This window comes from Solanum stenotomum, chromosome 3 (assembly GCF_019186545.1).
Source record: "Solanum stenotomum isolate F172 chromosome 3, ASM1918654v1, whole genome shotgun sequence".
In the NCBI taxonomy this organism is placed as follows: Eukaryota; Viridiplantae; Streptophyta; class Magnoliopsida; order Solanales; family Solanaceae; genus Solanum; species Solanum stenotomum.
In genome coordinates, this window is record NC_064284.1 from 12,175,776 (window position 1) to 12,196,314 (window position 20,539).

At 31.4% G+C, this 20,539-nt stretch overlaps 2 protein-coding genes and 1 non-coding gene across 3 annotated transcripts; 1 reads left to right on the forward strand and 2 right to left on the reverse strand.

Annotated features, from left to right (window-relative positions):
- Positions 1–3,319: 3,319 nt before the first annotated feature.
- Positions 3,320–7,487, reverse strand: LOC125858604 (ABC transporter G family member 11-like). Its single transcript, XM_049538432.1, has 10 exons — positions 6,655–7,487; positions 6,277–6,566; positions 5,814–5,985; positions 5,500–5,622; positions 5,075–5,203; positions 4,790–4,984; positions 4,484–4,570; positions 4,129–4,401; positions 3,920–4,027; positions 3,320–3,832 (listed from the first exon to the last, which is right to left on the reverse strand). The coding sequence occupies exons 1-10, from the start codon at positions 7,048–7,050 to the stop codon at positions 3,482–3,484; spliced, it is 2,124 nt and encodes a 707-aa protein (XP_049394389.1). The 5' UTR covers positions 7,051–7,487; the 3' UTR covers positions 3,320–3,481.
- LOC125861089 (U6 spliceosomal RNA) lies at positions 5,669–5,772 on the reverse strand. The gene has a single exon (XR_007445952.1). It is a non-coding gene; the product is annotated as a U6 spliceosomal RNA (small nuclear RNA).
- Positions 7,488–15,064: 7,577 nt separating the features above from the next.
- LOC125858676 (uncharacterized) lies at positions 15,065–15,733 on the forward strand. The gene has a single exon (XM_049538503.1). It carries the CDS (start codon positions 15,065–15,067, stop codon positions 15,731–15,733), a length of 669 nt encoding a protein of 222 aa, XP_049394460.1.
- Positions 15,734–20,539: the final 4,806 nt, after the last annotated feature.

Below are 20,539 nucleotides of genomic sequence, written 5' to 3' on the forward strand. Positions count from 1 at the left end.
ACAACTTATCTATGTATCCCAAAGTTCAGTAATGCTTCACAACAAAAGATCCGGAAAAAAGCACAGCAAGCCACCATAAGTTTTGGTATGGTTTGGTGACTCAAACACTACCTATAATAAGACAGTCACGTGCTTAACACAACATAGCTTCAGACTTCCTTCTCAAAGGGAAGAACAAGTTCATATAATTAAATCGATTTACAATCCAACGAACTGAGCATTATCTAAACTCAGTAGCATTGAGCACTTCCCTCAAGTAAGATTTCAGTACAAGCTACTTATGGATTAGAGAAGACATTCTACCTCAGTAGCTAAGACTAAAAAGCTAAAGACTGGCCATTTGATGAATTTTAATGTTCCATTATTTGTACAAACGTCACTATTCTTTAAAAATTGAGTAAATGGAGTGATTCCACTCATCTGTTCGAGCTACCTATACAAATCTAACAGCTAAAGTTTTGTAAAGCATTTGATAAAATGTCACATCTGTTGAAACTATCACTTTCTCCACCTAAGACATGAGTTACTTATAGCTCAGGATTACCTAAGAAGCTATAGTAGAGAGAATTTTAACAATGCAAATGGAAACGAACAAAGTTGAGAGGTAATATATCTAAAAGCTTTGAAAAACACACCAGAGATTATAAGCTTGTCGTTAGTTTCTTTTGTTTTCTCGACCTCTACTGCTCCCTATACAGAATAAAAGATAATTATAATACTATCATATATGCATATGAAACTGAACAACTGCTATTTAAACAGAAAAACCGTGTAGAATGATCAAGATCTACAAATTTCAAATTCACATTACAGGAGCAGGTGAAAGGCAACGAAATAAGTATGTCATGTACGTTCCACCAAATTAATTACCAATCTAATATTATGCTGAAGTTCAGGCATTGGAACATAATCGTCCTTAGCTTTTTCTTCCGCTCTCCAAATTTGTCTAGATCCGAACCTGTGGACCTCTCATATCAAAAACCATCTGAACAACTTCAAATCCTTGCTCCTGCTTCGTGTCCAGCAACTCTTCAGCTGTTATGTAAACCTTCTTTATCCTCTGAGCTTCTTTCTTTTATGTTCTTCCACGGGCTGAGCAGGACAATCAACATGGTTTGCCTCTGATTCATGCAGTGCTGGTAGACTAATCTCTCCCTATAATTATTGAAACCCATACCCATATTCTTCTTTGGCCTCAACTTTGCGCCACAATTCCTTGCTGATTTATGCCCAGCCCACCTCCCTCCTTATAACCCATCTTCTTAAGTAATCCCTTTGGTATATATACTTCTCAAATGCACCAAAATCACTCATCTGATATCCCTCCCCTCCTGATCCAGAAACTTTTTTCTCCCACCTTCTTTTATCTTCCTCCCAAAAGCATTAGGCAGAAAGTTTTCCGCGTCAATTTCATCCTCATTAGCATTACTTATTGGAACAACTAGTACCAAATCCAATACCAGCTGATACGTACCCTGCCCATTGTTGGGCACATTGACAGTTGCAACTGAGAAAAAGCTAACAGGCTTACTGAAAAGGGGTTTCATTATAACAACTTCGTTTTTTCCGTTTCTTGAAGGAAACAACACACTAGCGGAAGTTGCAAATTCCACGTACTACTAAGACAATCGGATAAAGAGATTAATTAGGGTTTTACAGGGACCGTACAACAAAATATGAGAGATCAAAGAAGAACACTATTCGTATCGTACGTACCTTTGATCAATTGTTGAACCGAGAGAGTATGATGAGCCAATAAAGAAGGAAGAATGTAGAGAAGCAGCAATATTACCACCGGAAACTGAAGGTTGAAGAAGAAGAAGCAGAGGCCATGGTGAAATTCTCCTTTTATAGTAACGGTAGCATGCTATTTCACTCGTCGTTTCTTTTTGCCTGAGTCCTGACTTATCCCAATAACTACCAATTCAGGATAAAAAGCTTTCTGAACAAAAATAATTCCAGGACTCTAATTCGAAATAGACGAATTAGTTTTTTTTTTTTTTTTTTATAATTTTGGGACTTGCTTTATTGTAATAATAATCTTTCTTATAAATTTATGATATTATTATTAATTTTCTTACTTATTTGATTTTTCAATAATAATTTTCTTGGTGTATTGATGTTTTTTAATTAATATAAATAATTTTTCTATTTACTTCATTAGTATTAAGGATGATGATTCAAACAATTTGTTCACTATATTAATTTTTTTCTCAAAGCATTATTTGACTGACATGTTCAAAAGTTATTTAAGCTGAAAAGAATTTAAGATCGAATTATAATTCATTTCACCTAATTCTTATAAAGTGTTAGAGTTTTTTTTTTTCTTTTAATTTATTTGAATAGCTAATAAACAAAAATCTTATATTATGTTTATATATAACATATCTTACAAAAGGTTTTTGTCAAAAATACCTAGACAAAATTTCTAATGGTATTAAAATTTCTAATTTGTATTGCATATCAGCTCATTGTGTCAAAATGGACTGGGTTTACAAAATAAAGGGATTTTTTTATAAATAGCTATAGTTTAAACCATAATTATCATTAACGGCTGTCGTTTGTTTATTTGACATTCGTAACTACTAGTTTGAATTTTTAATAGGTTTTGCTTTAATATCTTTAATTTTAGTATTTTACTATAACTTCGAAAATTACTTGTATCAATTGTTATCAATTTGTATAACTTAAATATATTTTTTCGCTCAAATTTCATTTGCATTCATTCGCTTGCATTCCTTCGCTCTAGTATATCAAGTTGTATCACTTATATTTATTCGCTTTCATGATTATCTCAATACGTGCAATCTTAATAGATACAATTATGATATGTTACAGGGGCGGAGCCAGCATGTCTTTAGGGGTTCATCCGAACCCCCTTTGGCAGAAAATATTACTATATATACATGGTTAAAATTATTTTTTAGATGTAAATAATAGATGTCGAACCCCCTTCGACTAGTTCGTATGTCTACTCCTTCGGATTTTGAACCCCCTTATTAAAAATCCTGACTCCACCACTGATATGTTATATGCATTCGTTCAATAAATTATATATTCTCTCTCATACAACGAAATATAGTGAAAATTATATATTTTCTCTCACAAAATCAAAAATATTAATTTCAATATAATAATTCGATATCTACCGTATCATAAACAAAGCATTGCCCCTACATAGATAACTTGAAAACAACATAAAATGATAGTAAAATGAAGAAATCTCTCTGCATAACCAAAAGAAGAAAAACAACGAACATTTGTAGCTGATAATTCATATTAGCACATTGCATGAAGCTGAAGAATGGTTAAATGTAGCAAAAAAAATAAAATTAACTACCATCATCTCGTATATAATTTTAATACAAATTTCTTGCAATTAACCACTTGTCAAAAGTGGTTTTAACAAATTTTAAGCCTCCATATTTCTTCTTTTTTTCTCCTTTTGATATTATTAATTAACATTTGTTATGCCTCCATTTTACCTATTGCTATTTGGTCTATTGTTTCCAGCATAGGCCCTGAGAGAGGGTGATTGAGTAAGACCATATGGAGCAATTGTCTGTTTTTGATTTCCATTCTTCTGCTGCATTTTTCTTCTAGCAATGTACCCTCTGATCCACGGTGTGACATCCTCGTTGATCTTGATCATGATAAAGAAAATAATGCGATAGGTGATTATCATCACGAAGATCACACTCACGTCTACCCATTTTGATCTGTTCAGATCGATTTGGAATATCTGCTCTAGTATGAATTCACCCGAGATTTTGGGAAGATCAGGACTCGAGTTATCAAACTCCAATCCCATCAAATCGTTTTGATATTGCCCCTGTACCATATACAAGAAACATTAAAGTAGTTACAAATAAGACGTGTTTGTGACATTGTCAGTGTATAGAAGTTAAACCAGTCTTACCTGTAGTGCCCAGAAATGGAAACTGAGGTAAGACATAGGGTAACGCCAGAAAGGCTTTGGGATGTCGTTGGGGAGTCTAAAGTATCCAGAGACTAGCATAAATATTCCCTAGCATCAAAATGAAAACAGAACAAAAGGTTGATTAAGACTGTTGAAAATTCGTTGTAATTTTGGACGAATTGAATGGGGAAATGATGAAAGTTTAGTACCTGAATTCCAGCACCAATAATGATACCCATGAGGAAATTAGGGACAACACTAGCTATGACCATCATCAAGCTTTCGACAACAGTGACACTGGCATAGAGGCATATCACAAAGAATAAATAGTGTGTGAAGCCCGGGTGTAACCGAACCATGAAATAGCAGACAGTGCCAGAAAGAAAGGTGATCAGTATCAGAAATGGCATCGCGGATAAGGTATTGCTCACAACAAATGCAAAAACACCATAGTGTCCATTCATCCTCTCCCTTTGAAAAACCTGAAAAAGTTCAAGTTGAGATAGTGTGTTTCCAAAAAAATTGGTTAGTTTTTTTTTCGAGATTATGACACAAGGTGCAAACCTTCATATCTTCAACGAAAGAAGGAAATCCTCCAATTGACATGAATGTCACAAATCCAAAGACGAATGATGCACATGCTCCTCTTGCCTGTTTCATAGCAGTTGAAAATATAGTGGAAATGAGGTTGATTTCTTCTCATTTATTACGAAGGATCGTGTTGCTTTGCTCGTGAAAAAGAGTGTATTGTTAACCTGTCTCTAGTTATCTTTTAGCTGATCTAATCGTATAAAAGTTCTTTTACACTGTCAGTGTATAAAAGTTAAAACACTTAATCACATTCTCATTCAACGGGTATTAGGATGTTACCAGGATGGAACTATAACCGGTTCCCACGTTAAGATAGATAGTTCCAATGCAGATAGTGACCACCAAGTAGATAACAAGCCTCAACCAGTAATAACCAAAGTCTCTTGACATGTTAACAAAGGAACGTTTCGTTAAGGTGTAGGCCTGCATGAAGAAACTAGCCTGACTTCCGCCAGAATCTAGCACTGTTCCTTTCTGTTATACACCAAAAAACATAATTAACAATCATGTCTGATAATACAATATGATTAGATGATGACATAGTATTGAAACGTTGAAACTTACAACTTTCGACATTTCTTCAACCCTTTCGTTAGCTGAGTAGCTGTACTGAGAACGACGATAATAGTCTACTAGGATGCGTATAGCTTCAGATGTCGTTGTTTTGTCAAGAGGATCCTCATTGGACTCAAACTGATTAGGAATCAGAAACACAAAGTTAAATGAAGAAAACAATGCTAATATTGCTTAAAAGTAGTTTGATTTGGCTCAAGAAAAAAAAAACTAAAGAATAGGACAAGCTGTATAGTTTGTTGATTATTATATTGCAGTTTTTTTATCTGAAACAAAAGCACATGGTACACATACTTCAATTGTTCCCTTCTGAGAAACAGATCAATAACAGTAATTTTAAAAAAACACATATTTTCTAAAACATTAACCTAAGGTAACAAAGATTTATATGATCAAAGGAAAGAAATTTGAATTACCCGTAGCTTCATCGACCCCTTTAGAGTTGCCTTAACTTTGTCGAAATCAGAATTGATGCATCGTAGGAAATGATCTGATGGATTTCTTAGAGCAGGGCAAGGAAATCCAGCTTGTGCAAAGAACTGCAAAAACAAGTTTGTTTAAGAATTTAGATGATCAATAACAAAAGTAACACGAGTCTATTTCTCAATTTGTTGGTGTCATTCTTGCACAGGAATCACACTAATCTTCTCTGTATTGTTCCAATTTTATCAGATGTCTCCGAAGGAAAAAAACAAAAGGGGGAAGTAGGGCTGGGAAGAGTGAATCTTGCCTCATATGCTTCAGAAGCTTGACCAAAGTAAACTGTTTTGCCTCCGGAAAGCAAATACAATCTGTCAAACAACTCAAATACTTCACTACTCGGCTGATGAATTGAAGCTATCACAGTCCTTCCATCTCTCGACAGACCACGCAGTGTCTGTGTAACAAAGAACGCCGAAGCACTATGAAAAAAAGAAAGTTAAATTAATAACCTATAAAACAACGCAAACTACCCATTAGAACAGGTTAAAACACATGTCAATGTATATATAAGTTAAATCCAAAAAAAAGTAACAAAATATGTTCGTTTCAGGAGTTGATTTCTCAAATGCTCACTCAACTAACAGACTTCCAAGAAATTTAGAATAAACAAAGAAATGTGACTTTCTGAGATAATAACAGCTATCTGAGAAATCAACCCTTCATTTCATATGTTATTAATAGATCTCGAAGTTTGAAAATATTACGAGTACCTGTCAAGACCACTAGTTGGCTCATCAAGAAAAAGCAATCTAGGCCTCATAAGAATCTCAAGTGCGATACTAACTCTCCTCTTTTCTCCTCCGCTTATACCGCGTAAATGCCAGTTTCCAATAACTGTATCAGCACAATCCTGAAGTCCCATTTCAATAATAGTACTCTCAATCAATGTCCGTTTCTCCGACCATGGCATCCGATCAGGGAGACGTAGTCTAGCAGAATACGATATCGTCTCCCTAACTGTCAATGTCCCAATCAACGTATCATCTTGCGTCACATACGCCTAAAACAACAAAAAAAAAAAAAACAAAAGTTTCAGCAGCTCTACGAAAAAAAGCAAAAAAACAGAGTGAGATCTGTTTCCTACTTACAGCAGTTCCAAAAGAGAGATTAGCTTTACGTCCATTAAGCAAAACTCTGCCTGAAAGAAAAGCATTAGAAGCAAGTCGACCAGAGAGCGCATCGAGAAGAGTAGACTTTCCAGAACCAGAAGGACCCATTAAAGCAGTAAAAGTTCCAGGTTCAGCATAACCAGTAAGTCCTTCTAGAACATTCTGTGTTTCACCACTATTAAGAGTAACCATAACAGTTAGATCTTTCCAAGCCAATCTAGCAGAAACATCACCAATAAACTCAGTATTTGTTTTCTCCTTCCATAATGTTTCACTCAACGGACTCAGTCCACCTACAACAATACCATGACCTTGTGGTTTATTCGCTTCAATTTCCATCATCACATCATTCACTGAAGTCGACGAATTCCTCATTTCTTAAAGCTTAGATTACTTCTATTTTGGACAAAACAACTAACAGACACGAAAAAAAAGAAATAGATTAAATGTTTTGGACTTTTCTCCAATCTGAAAACAGAGGAATTAAAAGGGAAAACTCAATGCATAAATAAGCATGGTTGTATTTTTTTGAAAGATTCTACTAAAAGGGGTAGCATGTATAGTTGTAAATGCGGCAAGGTATGGACAAAGATGAGGAAGAAGTATTTTTTTTCTTTGCAGAATGTGGCAAAGAAATGAATATTGTATGTATGAGTGAAATGGGTAGAGGAAAAAAAAAATGAAATAGTTATGTATTTGACTGAATTTGATTCATGCAAAATGAAAAGGAAAGGGATATGGGCTTTTTTTGGTTGGTTTGAATTGTATCATCACTGACTTCACATGCTCATTCATAACAACTATCGACCATCCAACTTCATTAAGCGCAAGACCAAATATGGATGTATGCCTTAGTTATTAAGGGATTGTTATTAGTGGTCTCCAAGCTAATTTGTCTGTGGTTCGATTAATGTAATCTAATTTAACTTTGAAAATTAGTCAAATCAACTTTTAAAAAACGCAACATTACAAATAAAAGTGGATGGAACCAAATAAACGTGGATAAAATAGTCCTGCATTTTTATATAGGGGTCAATGAAATGAAAGAGTGTGAGTATTTGTTACTCTTAATACTCTCGCCATTGCAAAATAAGTGTATAATTTTTTTTTCGAGAGTTAATTTAACTAATTATTAAAATTTAACTGAACTAAATAAACTTAATAATACCATAAATTATAATTTTTTTTCATGTCAGTATATACAAAGAATACATTTTAAATTGTTGATCTAAGTTCACATAACTTTGAACCTCACAAGGCAAGAAAAAAAAACACGGATAATTTGTGATCAGAGTATTTTTTTTACCAACACATGTCCGATCAATTCTGTCTGCTAAAATTTAGACAAATAAGAAAAATTATCCAAGTAATAGTATTATTTTTTAAAAATTTGTATTGACATTTAAACATTAATCTCCTATAATATGTTTCTCCATTATTGACTAGTTGTCCAAACACATAAATACGTTAATTACTTTTCAAAAAAAAATGCGGATAGGTTTGGTTTATGAATATTACAAAAATTGAATGTATAAGAATGAAACCTTAGGTGGAAATAAATGAGGTTAGGAGAAAATACGCACACCCTTCCTTAGAAGGTAAAAAAGTTATTTTCGATTTATCAAAATTCAAATTTTACATCGTAATAGCTACCTCGACTTCAATCCCAAAGGATAAATAATTACTATAGAAGAAGATATTTTGACATATTCCCATGAAGCTAATTTTTCATTTAGTTTTGTGAGCTCATTAAATGAGTACTACTGGTAGGTGTTAGTTGGGTGGGTATTTATTTCAAAACCGACCCAAAAATAATGACAATTATTAGTCTTTTTTTCTTTTCTTTTTTTTATATATATTTTGCCATCGAATATTGAAGGATTGATAGTAAGTAGTACTTCAAGCAGGGTCTTATCATGTTTTATAATATTATACACCTACTACAATAGTCAATAGTCTTTAATTGTCAGCACCGAATGATTAATGAACTTTTCAACATATTATTTTATGTAAAATTTTAATTTTTAAAATGATAAATAATATTCATGTGAAAGGAACTAAAATGTTCGAAAAAATGATTAAATAATCGGTTTGATCAAAACTTTTTCGAGCCAAAAAATACATATTTATTTTTCTAAAAAAGAGTGTTTTTTTTTAAAGTTAAAAGTGTATTGGTAAATTTTAAGAAGAAGAAAAGGTGTTTTAAATAAACTACTTTTGAGAAGTAGTTTCTTTTTTTTTTTATTTGAAAAAACACGCTTAGAAGTATTTTTCAAAAGTTTTCATTTAAAAATGTTTTTCAGATCAATTATTTATATATAAATATTTTTTATAATAAATTGATTTTAGAAATTTGCCCAAATATGCTTAAGTATCACCTAAAAAGTTCCAATCTTTTAAGTATTTTAAAAGTGAGCAATTTTAATCTCTTTTAGATATTTACTAAAATTTAATTGATACTATGAAAATAGAAAATATTAAAGTAAAACTCACATTTGAAAGTACTATTTATTTTTATCTTAGGTAAATTTTAAGAAAATCCAGTGCAAGTTTCTGAGGTACTATTTTAATCATTACTTATTATTTTTTATTTTTTTTGTATTTGGTATAGTTTTTTGTGTTGTTTTTCCTATAATTTTGATTAATTTTTTGGTGTTTAATATTGTGTTTATTTTTGACAAATTTAAAGAACTAAAAGTGCTCTTTTTGCCAAACTTAAAATATTTAGAAAAATTAGATAACATTGAAGGAACTATTTTAGATCTACTATCAAAATAAAGGATATTTTTGTCTTTTTCAATTTTATTTTTAACCCCTTCCTGTGAGCCTCTATCCTTTTTGCTCCCTTGATATATTCGAACTCACAACTTTTAATTTGTAAGTAAAAGTGCTTATCATCCGAGCAACTTTATTTCGTAAGTATCTCACATTTGGTTTAGGGTTCAATTTTTTTGTACTAGGGTTGGTTGAATAGAGCCTTTATTAATAGTTCATGGGTGCCAACGTGTGCACTCTAGAAGGAAAAAATAATAAGTAGGGGGCACTAAAAGAATAGTAAATAAACCTAACAACTTTCATTAAATTGAAGGCAATAACTTTCATTATATTTTAGCTCAATTTTGCTACCACTATTATGGAATTTGAGTGAACATGGAAGGGTACTTTTAACCAAATTTGTGTCTACAATATTGGTGAAATGGAAGTTATTAATGGGACACGCTTTCTATTTGAGTAAGTTTATTTACTAAACGATATAAAAATATTTTACGAAGTTAAATTACGTAAATCGATAATGACAACAATAATAAATATCTAATTTTCGTGATTAGGAGAACATAAATGAGATGGTGCCATGTGCATCTAAAACATGTATGCCAAATTCTCAATCCTCATTTTTCTAGTAACTTGTCTATATTAGTTAAAATAATTATTTTTAAATACTTATCGATTTCAAAAATAAAAAAAAGACTTGATTATCTTTTTCGATTATACTATTTGTACTCTAATAAATATTCTATTAAGATATAAGAATTTGAGATATCAAATTAAATATAAGGGAAATTCAGTCTAGTAATTAGTCTTATTGTGAAAATAGAAAATGATATTCATAGTATTGGACTAAATTTAGAATTTAAATTCTAAATATTCTTAAAAAAAGTATGACCAAATACAATTTTAATTTCAACTTAAATTTTTTTAACAAAGTGAATAATTTTTTGCTTTACATGGTCAAAAGCTCACAACTTAACAAAAACGTGGTCGAAATATCCTTGATATTGAAAAAAAATATATGCAAGACAACAGTCATTCTTATAAGACAATTTTCTTTTTATTTTATAAACACAAGTTCTCTAAACTTTTGTTGGAAAAGACAATGATTCTATAATTTTTTATAAGAAAATTCACGCAAGTCAAAATTCGGAAGACACAAGTATGTGCATAACTGATTCATACAAACCTATGCTAGTAAAGGCTAAGGTCTATGCCTTGCAAGGCATAATTTACTCATACAAATTAACTTATATTGATAGAAGTTAACTTGTCTAATCCTTTGTCAAATAAGTCAAATGTTCTCCAAAATTTTGGCGAAAGAATTCACAAGACACAAGTTATGTCTTACCAGACATATATTCATACAAACTTGTGTTGATAGAGACTAACTTCTATAAACCTTTGTCGGACAAGGCAAATGTTTCCTAAATATTGGCCTTACGAGTTGTGAATGAGATACTATACACGGACAAGAAGAAAGTTTGTCTTGCGAAATTAGGTCATAGATTAGAGCTCTTTGATCCATAAATTTTCATTAAATGAAAAGCAAGAGCAAAAATCAAATATCATAAATTTAAAGAACAAAAATTAAAGACCATACAAATATAGGATCCGAACAAATTTTGAATAATATCACCAAAGTATTCTTTTTGTGCAAAATGATTCAAGTAGTTAGCAAAATGAATGGGCTTTCTGATTAGGTTGGGTTAAGGCCATAATCAGATACTATAATTGGGCCAGCCAGACTTAAACTTAAAGATTGGTGGAAGCTGGAAAGTACTATCCAATTAGTACATCTCTAGTTTGGTCCCGCATATTCATATTATAAGTGTAGTTATATCCCTATCTTTGGTCCACATTTTGGACCACCTAAATTAAATAATACAGTTGAATTTTAGAACGAAAATAATGAAGTTAATGAACAATTGAATTGTATTGGTCTACGATCATTAGTCTGCAGTCCTATATTCGTAAACAATGCAATTACGTCGGAAAAGTCATGACTGCTAAAATGATTGCTATTAGGAAGACTCTTGAATATGCTATTAGTAATGGATGGAAGAATGTAATTTTTTTTTTCTGATGCTAAGAATGTTGTTGATATGATCCAGAAATAAGTGGTTGTATTGTGAAACATAGAAATGACGTGTGAAGATATTTGGATGCTCTCGAACATGTTTGATCATGTCGAGTTTTATATATATTTCTAGATGTTTGAACTAAATAGCTAATAGTTTAGTTAGACTTTCTACTTTTTTGTTGAATGAAATCTCTTGATTGAAGTTTTTTTCAAGCTGAAATGTACACGAGGCCAAGTTCCAATGAGAAAGAAAACGATCGGATTGAAAATTAAAATACCAAAAGATCCTTTTTATTTCAAAAAGTTATATATGAATTTAAAAGAATAGTATTTCAAAACAAAAAATGTCAAATCAATGGAGACATGAGATAAATTGAAATTGTAGACTCGTGAGACTAAATAAGCAAATGGAAAACATAGAGAAGAAATAAGAAAGAATAAGATGATTTGGGGGACCAAAATAGCAAAAAAAATCTATCAAACAACCATATGGCATTTAATTACATCAGCATTTCAAAACAAGTGTTTTTTTTTTAAATCTTTTTATTTTGTTTCAAATAGTAAGTGATTTTCGCTTGATGTTCTTCCAATTTTATATTGTGCTGCTTAAATAAAGAAAATTTTACGTAATCAAAAAAAATATTAAAACTATATATTTTTCAAAGTATTTATGAAGAGTAAGTTAGTAAAAATACATTTACTTTATAAAAATAAATAGTTCAATTATTCGTCAATAGTAAGTAAAGGGGATAGGTTCAATACCATGTATCTTTGTCAATACTCGAAACCTTATCCACAAAGAAAGTACACAGACTTGCTTACAAATACTAATCCATTTGTCCCAATTTATACAATTTACTTACTGTTTAGTCGGTCTTAAAAAATATGACACATTTTTATACTTAGTAATAATTTAACTAAGTGTCTATTTTATCATTAATGAAATGATTTCTAGCTTCACAAATATCAATGACTCATTTTAGACTATAAATTTCAAAAATCTTTCTTTCTTTTTTAAACTCCGTACCAAACTAAACTAACTCATATATATTAAGACGGAGAGAGTACAAGACAACCAAAAACATTACAGTTAATAAAATGAAAATGAACAAAGCTAAAGGTGTATCCAACTTAAAGACACATTTATTTTGAAATGAAAGGAGTAGGTTTAGCAAAATAATATGTACTATGAAATTAAATTATTGTTTCTTTGAGAAATTTTTTGAAACAACCATACTTTGAATCCTAATTATTATTAATAATGATAATTTGACTGATTACCAAATGTAGCAATAGTTCAATGTATCAATTCGCTCTATATCAACGTATCAGTTAGTTCTGTATGTTTAATGTTGGTGTAATATATCATAAATGTAATAAATTATCGTTGAAAATAAAATAAATAAAAAAGAATAAAAAAAATTAGTTGAGGCGCAGATATCTCACTCTCTTTAAGGAGATTCAAGTCCACTGCGGTATAATCTACACTAATTTAGCAGTATCACTCTTGACTTGTCCCCTTCAGGATACAACATCCCAACAACCTTGTACAACTCAAGCGAACTCTGGATTAGTTGAAGAGTTCAAAGTTCCTGTTAAAGAACACCTTCCTTCAACATATAATTACTTTCTTTTATATAGTGAATATAGTTGAAGACTTAGTAGGCGGTTGTGTAAGAATTATTATTAATTACTATTAATTATTTCTTACTTATGGCCCAAGTTTACTTGAAATTCAAGTAATACCATAAATAATATTTAATAAGGAATAGATCTCGTCCGTACATTGGTTACTTGATAGACGTACCAGATTAAGTCATAATCTCTATAAATTGGTCCTCCCTCCACCCATTAGGGTAGCCACATATTCTCTACATTAATTCCATTGCTGATGGTTGTGGTAACATAAAGTTAGGGCAAGGAGGTAGAAACCAATTTACGACTAACGCTTCCGCTTCTCTCTATGATGATGTCTTCCTCATCAGGTATGCTCCCTGACATTCTCTATGTAAGATTATCATGTTCAAGATCCTGAAAGTATTTAATCTTACATGTGGCATCAGAGCCTGAATTATTTTGAACGGATAATTTTACATATATATGAAAATAATTGTCATGTAAGCGGTGGAATTTTGACACGAGAATATCTACGAATCAGTGCCTCAAGCCTTGGTACGTGGAAAGTTTTTGTTTAAGACATAAAAGTATGTGATCTTTTAGCCCCTTAATTAAATAAATAAATAATAACTACTACTAATTTGTAATTGAAAATTGGTTAAAGCCTTTGGATATGTCAAGTGCATTAGTGCACCATTATTCTGAAGAATTTCCTACCAATTATTTATTCTTGTTTTGAATAGTTCGTGCACGCAAATTAGCATACTTTGCATATATTTAAGATTTCCCACTTCATAAGTCTGCAGAATATGATCTCTAATGAGATATTGCGTAAAAATGTATGAATTTGTATATCATAGAATAATCTTCCCATAATGTAATAATTATGTTTTGTTTTAGATTGTGCAATAAATTAAAGTGGTCGTTATATTAAGCAATAAATAATATGTGTACTTAGTGCAATATAGTTTGTTAGTCACCAAAGTGGCAAAACTAGAGAAATTAACGTCTACACATACAATGGTTATGATCACATGTTGCATGTATTATGTTTCTATAGTTTGTTAGTCACCAAAGTGGCAAAACTAGAGAAATTAACGTCTACACATACAATGGTTATGATCACATGTTGCATGTATTATGTTTCTATAGTTTGTTAGTCACCAAAGTGGCCAAACTAGAGAAATTAACGTCTACACATACAGTGGTTATGATCACATGTTGCATGTATTATGTTTCTATAGTTTGTTAGTCACCAAAGTGGCCAAACTAGAGAAATTAACGTCTACACATACAATATTTATGATTACTTATTGCATGTATTATGTTTCTATAGTTTGTTAGTCACCAAAGTGGTCAAACTAGAGAAATTAACTTCTACACATATCATATTTATGATCACTTGATGCATGTATTATGTTTCTATAGTTTGTTAGCCACCAAAGTGGCCAAACTAAATTGTATAAAATTATTCACATGCACAAAATTTTATGATATTATGTGTGCATTTGTATTTATATAGTTTGTTAGTCACCAAAGTGGCCAAACTAGTATGGTTAAGGAAAATATGCACTCATAAAATTGTAATTTATCTATGAAGGTTAATTAAATGCCTATATTAAAAAAAAAATAAAAAAATAGATAAATTGACTTTCACTATTGCTAGAACTTAAGAATTTACCCAAAGGTGAATTTATCATTCTACGAATAGTGAAAATTATGAGGTAAATTAATATTTTAGTCAAACATATATTGTATATCCAAAGATGTCATATATGTTTGATTAATAATATTCAATTACCTATTAAAGATAAAATTGGCATTTAAATTATGATAATGTGTTGTAGTATCTACCCAAAGGAGAATTACGATATATTTTTATCGCTTCACTGAATTCACATTATTTTCTGATTTGTGAACATGTATATCTATTTTGCAGTTATTCCTCTTCATTCGCATGCTTCGTCTGTTATTGTGTTCAATGGATTAAACTTCTCTGAATGGCGTGAACAAGTACAGTTCCACTTAGGTGTAATGGATCTTGACTTGGCTCTGCTGAATGACAAGCATACTGCAATTACTGATAAGAGCAGTGAGGATGAGAAGTCTTTTCATAAATCATGGGAACGCTCTAACAGATTAAGCCTTATGTTCATGCGAATGACTGTTGCTAACAACATTAAGAGTACTATTCCACAAACAGAAAGTGCCAGGGAATACCTGAAGTTTGTGGAAGAACGTTTTCGTTCTGCTGATACGTCTCTCGCTGGTACACTAATGGCTGAACTCACTACCATGAAGTTAGATGGGTCGCGTAGTATGCAAAATCATATCATCGAGATGACTAACATTGCAGCAAGACTTAGGACCTTGAGGATGAAAGTGGATGACACATTCTTGGTTCAGTTTATTCTGAACTCATTGCCTCTTGAGTATGGACCATTCCAAATTAACTATAACACTATTAAGGATAAGTGGGATGTTAGTGAATTGTTCATATGCTTACTCAATATGAGTCAAGACTTAAGAAACAAGGAGGTCATTATATTAACCTCATGGGTCAAGGAGCTGGTAAAGGACTTAAAGTGAAAGCCAATAAGTTTAAGAAAAAGAAAGTACCTGCTAAAGTTCCATAGGATGCTCATAAAGAACTCAAGGTTGATGTGTGTCATTTCTGTAAAAAAGAAAGGACACTATCAGAAAGATTGTCTGAAACATAAAGCTTGGTTTGAAAAGAAAGGTACATTTAGTGCTTTTGTATGTTTCAAATCAAATTTAGTAGAAGTTCCTAATAATACTTGGTGGCTTGATTCTGGTGCAACTACTCATGTATCCACTATGTTGTAGGGATTCACTACGATCCAAACTATAAATCCAAATAAGGATCTCTTGTTCATGGGAAATCACATGAAGGCTAAAACTGAAGGCATATGGACTTATAATTTGATCTTGGAGACTGGACATCACCTTGATCTATTACAGACTCTTTATGTTTCTTCAATCTCTAGGAATTTGATTTCTCTTTTAAGACTCGATGTTTCTGGATTTGTTTTTAAGTTTGGACATGATTGTTTCAATTTACATAAGAATACTATTTATGATTTTGGTGTTCTTATTGATGGATTATATAGATTGAAACTCGATATTAATTTTTTCTGAATTCCTTCTTACTATTTATCACATTGTTGGAATGAAACGTAGTTCACCAAATGAAACTCCTGCTTATTTGTGGCATAAATGTTTGGGTCATGTATCCAAAAAAAGATTAAAAAGATTAGTAAAGAATGAGATTTTTTTGAATCTGAATTTTATTAATCTCGATATATGTTTGGATTGCATTAAAGGAAAGCAAACCAAGATACCAAGAAAGGTGTCACAAGGATCACTCAGCTTCTTGAAATTATACATACTGATATTTGCGGACTCTTTGATGTTCCATCTTTAGGTGGATAAAATATTTTATCACCTTTATTGATGATTTTCACGTTATGAATTTATCTATTTGTTGAAAGAAAAATCTCAAACAGCGGACGCTCTCAAAGTGTACGTTAATAAGGTTGAAAGACAATTAGATATAAAAGTGAAAATCATTAGGTCAAATAGAGGTGGTGAATATTATGGAAAGCATAACGAATCAAAATAATGTCCAGGTCCATATTGCTAAATTCCTTGTGAATGGTGAAGTTAGTGGGAGTGTTGAACGACAAAGTGTGAAAATTAATGAGGTAAGGGTAAATATCTCATTGCCCAAGAATGTACTTACTTCCACACCAATAACAAATGTTGTTCCTCTTGTAGAAGAACACTTTAACAATTTTGAACAACATTTGGAAGAAACACTTCAAGAAGAAACTAACTCACAAGTATCTGACCCAAATGAACCACAAACAGTGCCATTAAGAAAATCTCAAAGAGAAAGAAAATCGGTCATTTCAAATGATTATGTGATTTATTTGCAAGAGTCAGATTTTGACATTGGAATTAATAAAGATTCGATTTTATTTTCACAAGCCATATAAATTACTGAGTCTAATAAATGAATTGATGCCATGAATGAAGAGTCAAAATCCATGGAATACAACAAAGTCTGGGATCTTGTTCAATTACCAGAAAAAAAAAATTCTAAAGAATCGGGTGTAAATGAATCTTCAAGACCAAACACGATTCTAATGGTAATATTGAACGATATAAAGCCAGATTTTTTGCAAAAGGATACACTAAAAAAGGAGGCATGGATTATAAAGAGACCTTTTCACCGGTCTCAAAGAAAGACTCATTAAGAATTGTTTTGGCTTTGGTAGCTCATTATGATTTAGAGTTACATCAAATTGATGTGAAAACTGTCTTTTTTAATGGAGACCTTGAATGAGGATGTTTATATGGACCAACTAGAGGGTTTCGAAATTAAAGAAAAAAAATATTAAACGGTGTGTAAGCTAAAGACGACAATATCTGGACTCAAACAAGCCTCACGACAATGGTATATAAAGTTTAATGATACCATAAAATCTTTTGGATTTAAGGAAATTACCGTTGATCGGTGAATATACCAAAAGATTAGTGGGAGTAAGTTTATATTGTTAGTCAAGTATGTTGATGACATTTTACTTGTTGCTATTGATTTAGGCATAATGCGTGAGACAAAAGACTTGCTCTCTATGAACTTTAAAATGAAAAATATGGGTGAGACATCCTATGTGATAGGGGTAGAAATATTCCGTGATAGATCACAAGGATTATTGGTACTGTCTCAAAAGGCTATATCGAAAAAGTTCTAGAGAGATTTAACATGAACAATTGTTCAGCAATAATAGTTCCTATTCAAAAAGGGGACAAATTTAATCTCATGCAATGCCCAAAGAATGATGTAGAACGAAAAGAAATGAAAATAATTCCTTATATTCTATTTTTGGAAGTTTGATGTATGTTCAAACTTGCACAAGACCGTATATTAGCTTTTTGGTCGGAATGCTAGGAAGATATCAAAGTAATCCTGGAATTTATCACTAAAAAAAAAACTGCAAAGAACGTTTGTGGCATGTTGTGAAGCCACAATTCATGCATTATGGCTGCAGAACTTTATTTTCAGGACTTGGGGTTGTCGACACCATTACCAAGCCGCTGAAAATTTATTGTGATAATACTGTAGCAGTATTCTTTTCCAAGAACGATAAGTACTCCAAAGGTGCCAAATATATGAAATTAAAGTACTTTACCGTTAAGGAAGAAGTTCAGAAACAAAGAGTGTTACTTGAGAATATTAGAACTGATCTCATGATTGCAAATCCGTTAACAAAAGGATTACAACCAAAGACATTTAAAGAACATGTTCAAAGAATGGGTCTTGGTTGTACTTATGATTGATGCACTTATGATATTTTTACGCTCTGAGCTCAAATTATGTGTTTCTGATATACATTAATGAATTTCTTGTTTCTCATAATGGTGTACACATTATTGTTTGAGATATCACAAGATAAGTCTCTATGAGACATTATTGTGGACCATAAAATGTTATATGCTTTTATAGCTTATGAACCTAGTATAATAAGTTGCTAATGCAGTAGTATATGGAAGGAAGTATGTAGCTTAAAATTTATGTACAACCGCCATAACTCGCATTAGTAGTTTGTTATATTGTGGTATTTATGATAGACATTATAGAAGAGATTTATTGTATGTGCAACTAATGTTTATTAAATATTAATGTTATATGGTCATTGGGCCAAGTGGGAGAATGTAAGAATTATTATTAATTACTATTAATTATTTCTTACTTATGGCCCAAGTTTACTTGGAATCCAAGTAATACCATAAATAATATTTAATAAGGAATAGATCTCGTCCGTACATTGGTTACTTGATGGACGTACCAGATTAAGTCATAACCTCTATAAATTGGTCCTCCCTCCACCCATTAGGGTAACCACATATTCTCTACATTAATTCCATCGTTGACTGTTGTGGTAACATAAAGTTAGGGCAAGGAGGTAGAAACCAATTTACAACTAACGCTTCCGCTTCTCTCTATGATGATGTCTTCCTCATCATGTATGTTCCCTAACATTCTCTATATAAGATTATCATTTTCAAAATCCTGAAAGTATTTAATCTTACAGGTTGGCCATGCGATATCATATCGTGAGATGTAATTCGCGTTTGGACATGCGATTCACGCTGATTTCATCTCATGATTCCATGTCATGAGATGAAATTCCATATTCTCCAAAAATCATGATATGGGAATTTCATATCATGATTTGAGATTTTTTAAATACAAAAATTGATCTACAAGTTTATATTTTGTTAAAACAATCCCACGGACTTTTGGAGCTTGGAAAAATAGATTCAGAATACTGAAACAAGGCATGAACCATTATGATATTGAGACACAAGTGAAAATTGTCACAGCTTGTGCAGTGTTGCATAATTATTTGCGAGAATACCAAAGGAGTGATGAAATATTTATTGTCTATGAACATAAAAATATAGTTGTGGATGATATTGACCAACAAATGGCTCAAAGTAACAATGTTAGTTCGTCTTCTCGGTCACATGATCGAGAAATGCAAGTTCAACGTGAGGAGATTGTCCGTATTATGTGAGAATATTATATTAAAGACTAGTTCACTACAATTTATGTTCAATTTTTTTATTGAATTAAAGTTTGATGAAACAATTACTTAAGTGGGGAACAAATAACTTTGTAATAATTTATTATGCGATTTTATAAATTTTTGTTTATTTGGTAAGATTGAATAAACAATTGGGACTGGTTTAATAGTTTCATAACTTATGAGATTCTTATATTTAAAAGAAAATATACACCACAAAAATTTCATATCACATGTCCAAACAAAACTTCAATTTCATCTCATGATTCTATATTATGATACCATATCATGATTTCATATCGCATGACCAAACGGGCCCTTAGAATATTTTATTTATTTCAAGTCTCTCTTTCACTACTATACACACAATATAATTCACACTTCTCATCTTTCCTATATATCTTGTTCTACTCAATACAAAGGAAAATCATCACTATTTATAAAAAAAAAAAATCTTCCTTGCAATGAATAGAAGATGATGAGAGAGTTACTAGGGTAAGTGAATAACCTATAAGTTACAATCAGAATAATGACCACATTCTTGTCAATCCACAAAATTATGCACTTAATATTTTATTTTAATAATAAAATAGATGTACACCAATATTTAATATATGTTCATTTTGTATCAAAGCAACATATACAACACATTGATATAATGGTACAAAATGAATCAACTCAATTCCAACTCCAAGCGTTTGTTCCGTCAGCTAATTTTCAATTTTATGTATAGTAAAATAAATTAGTATGGACCTCAACTCCGTTTCTCGTGCAAGTCCAA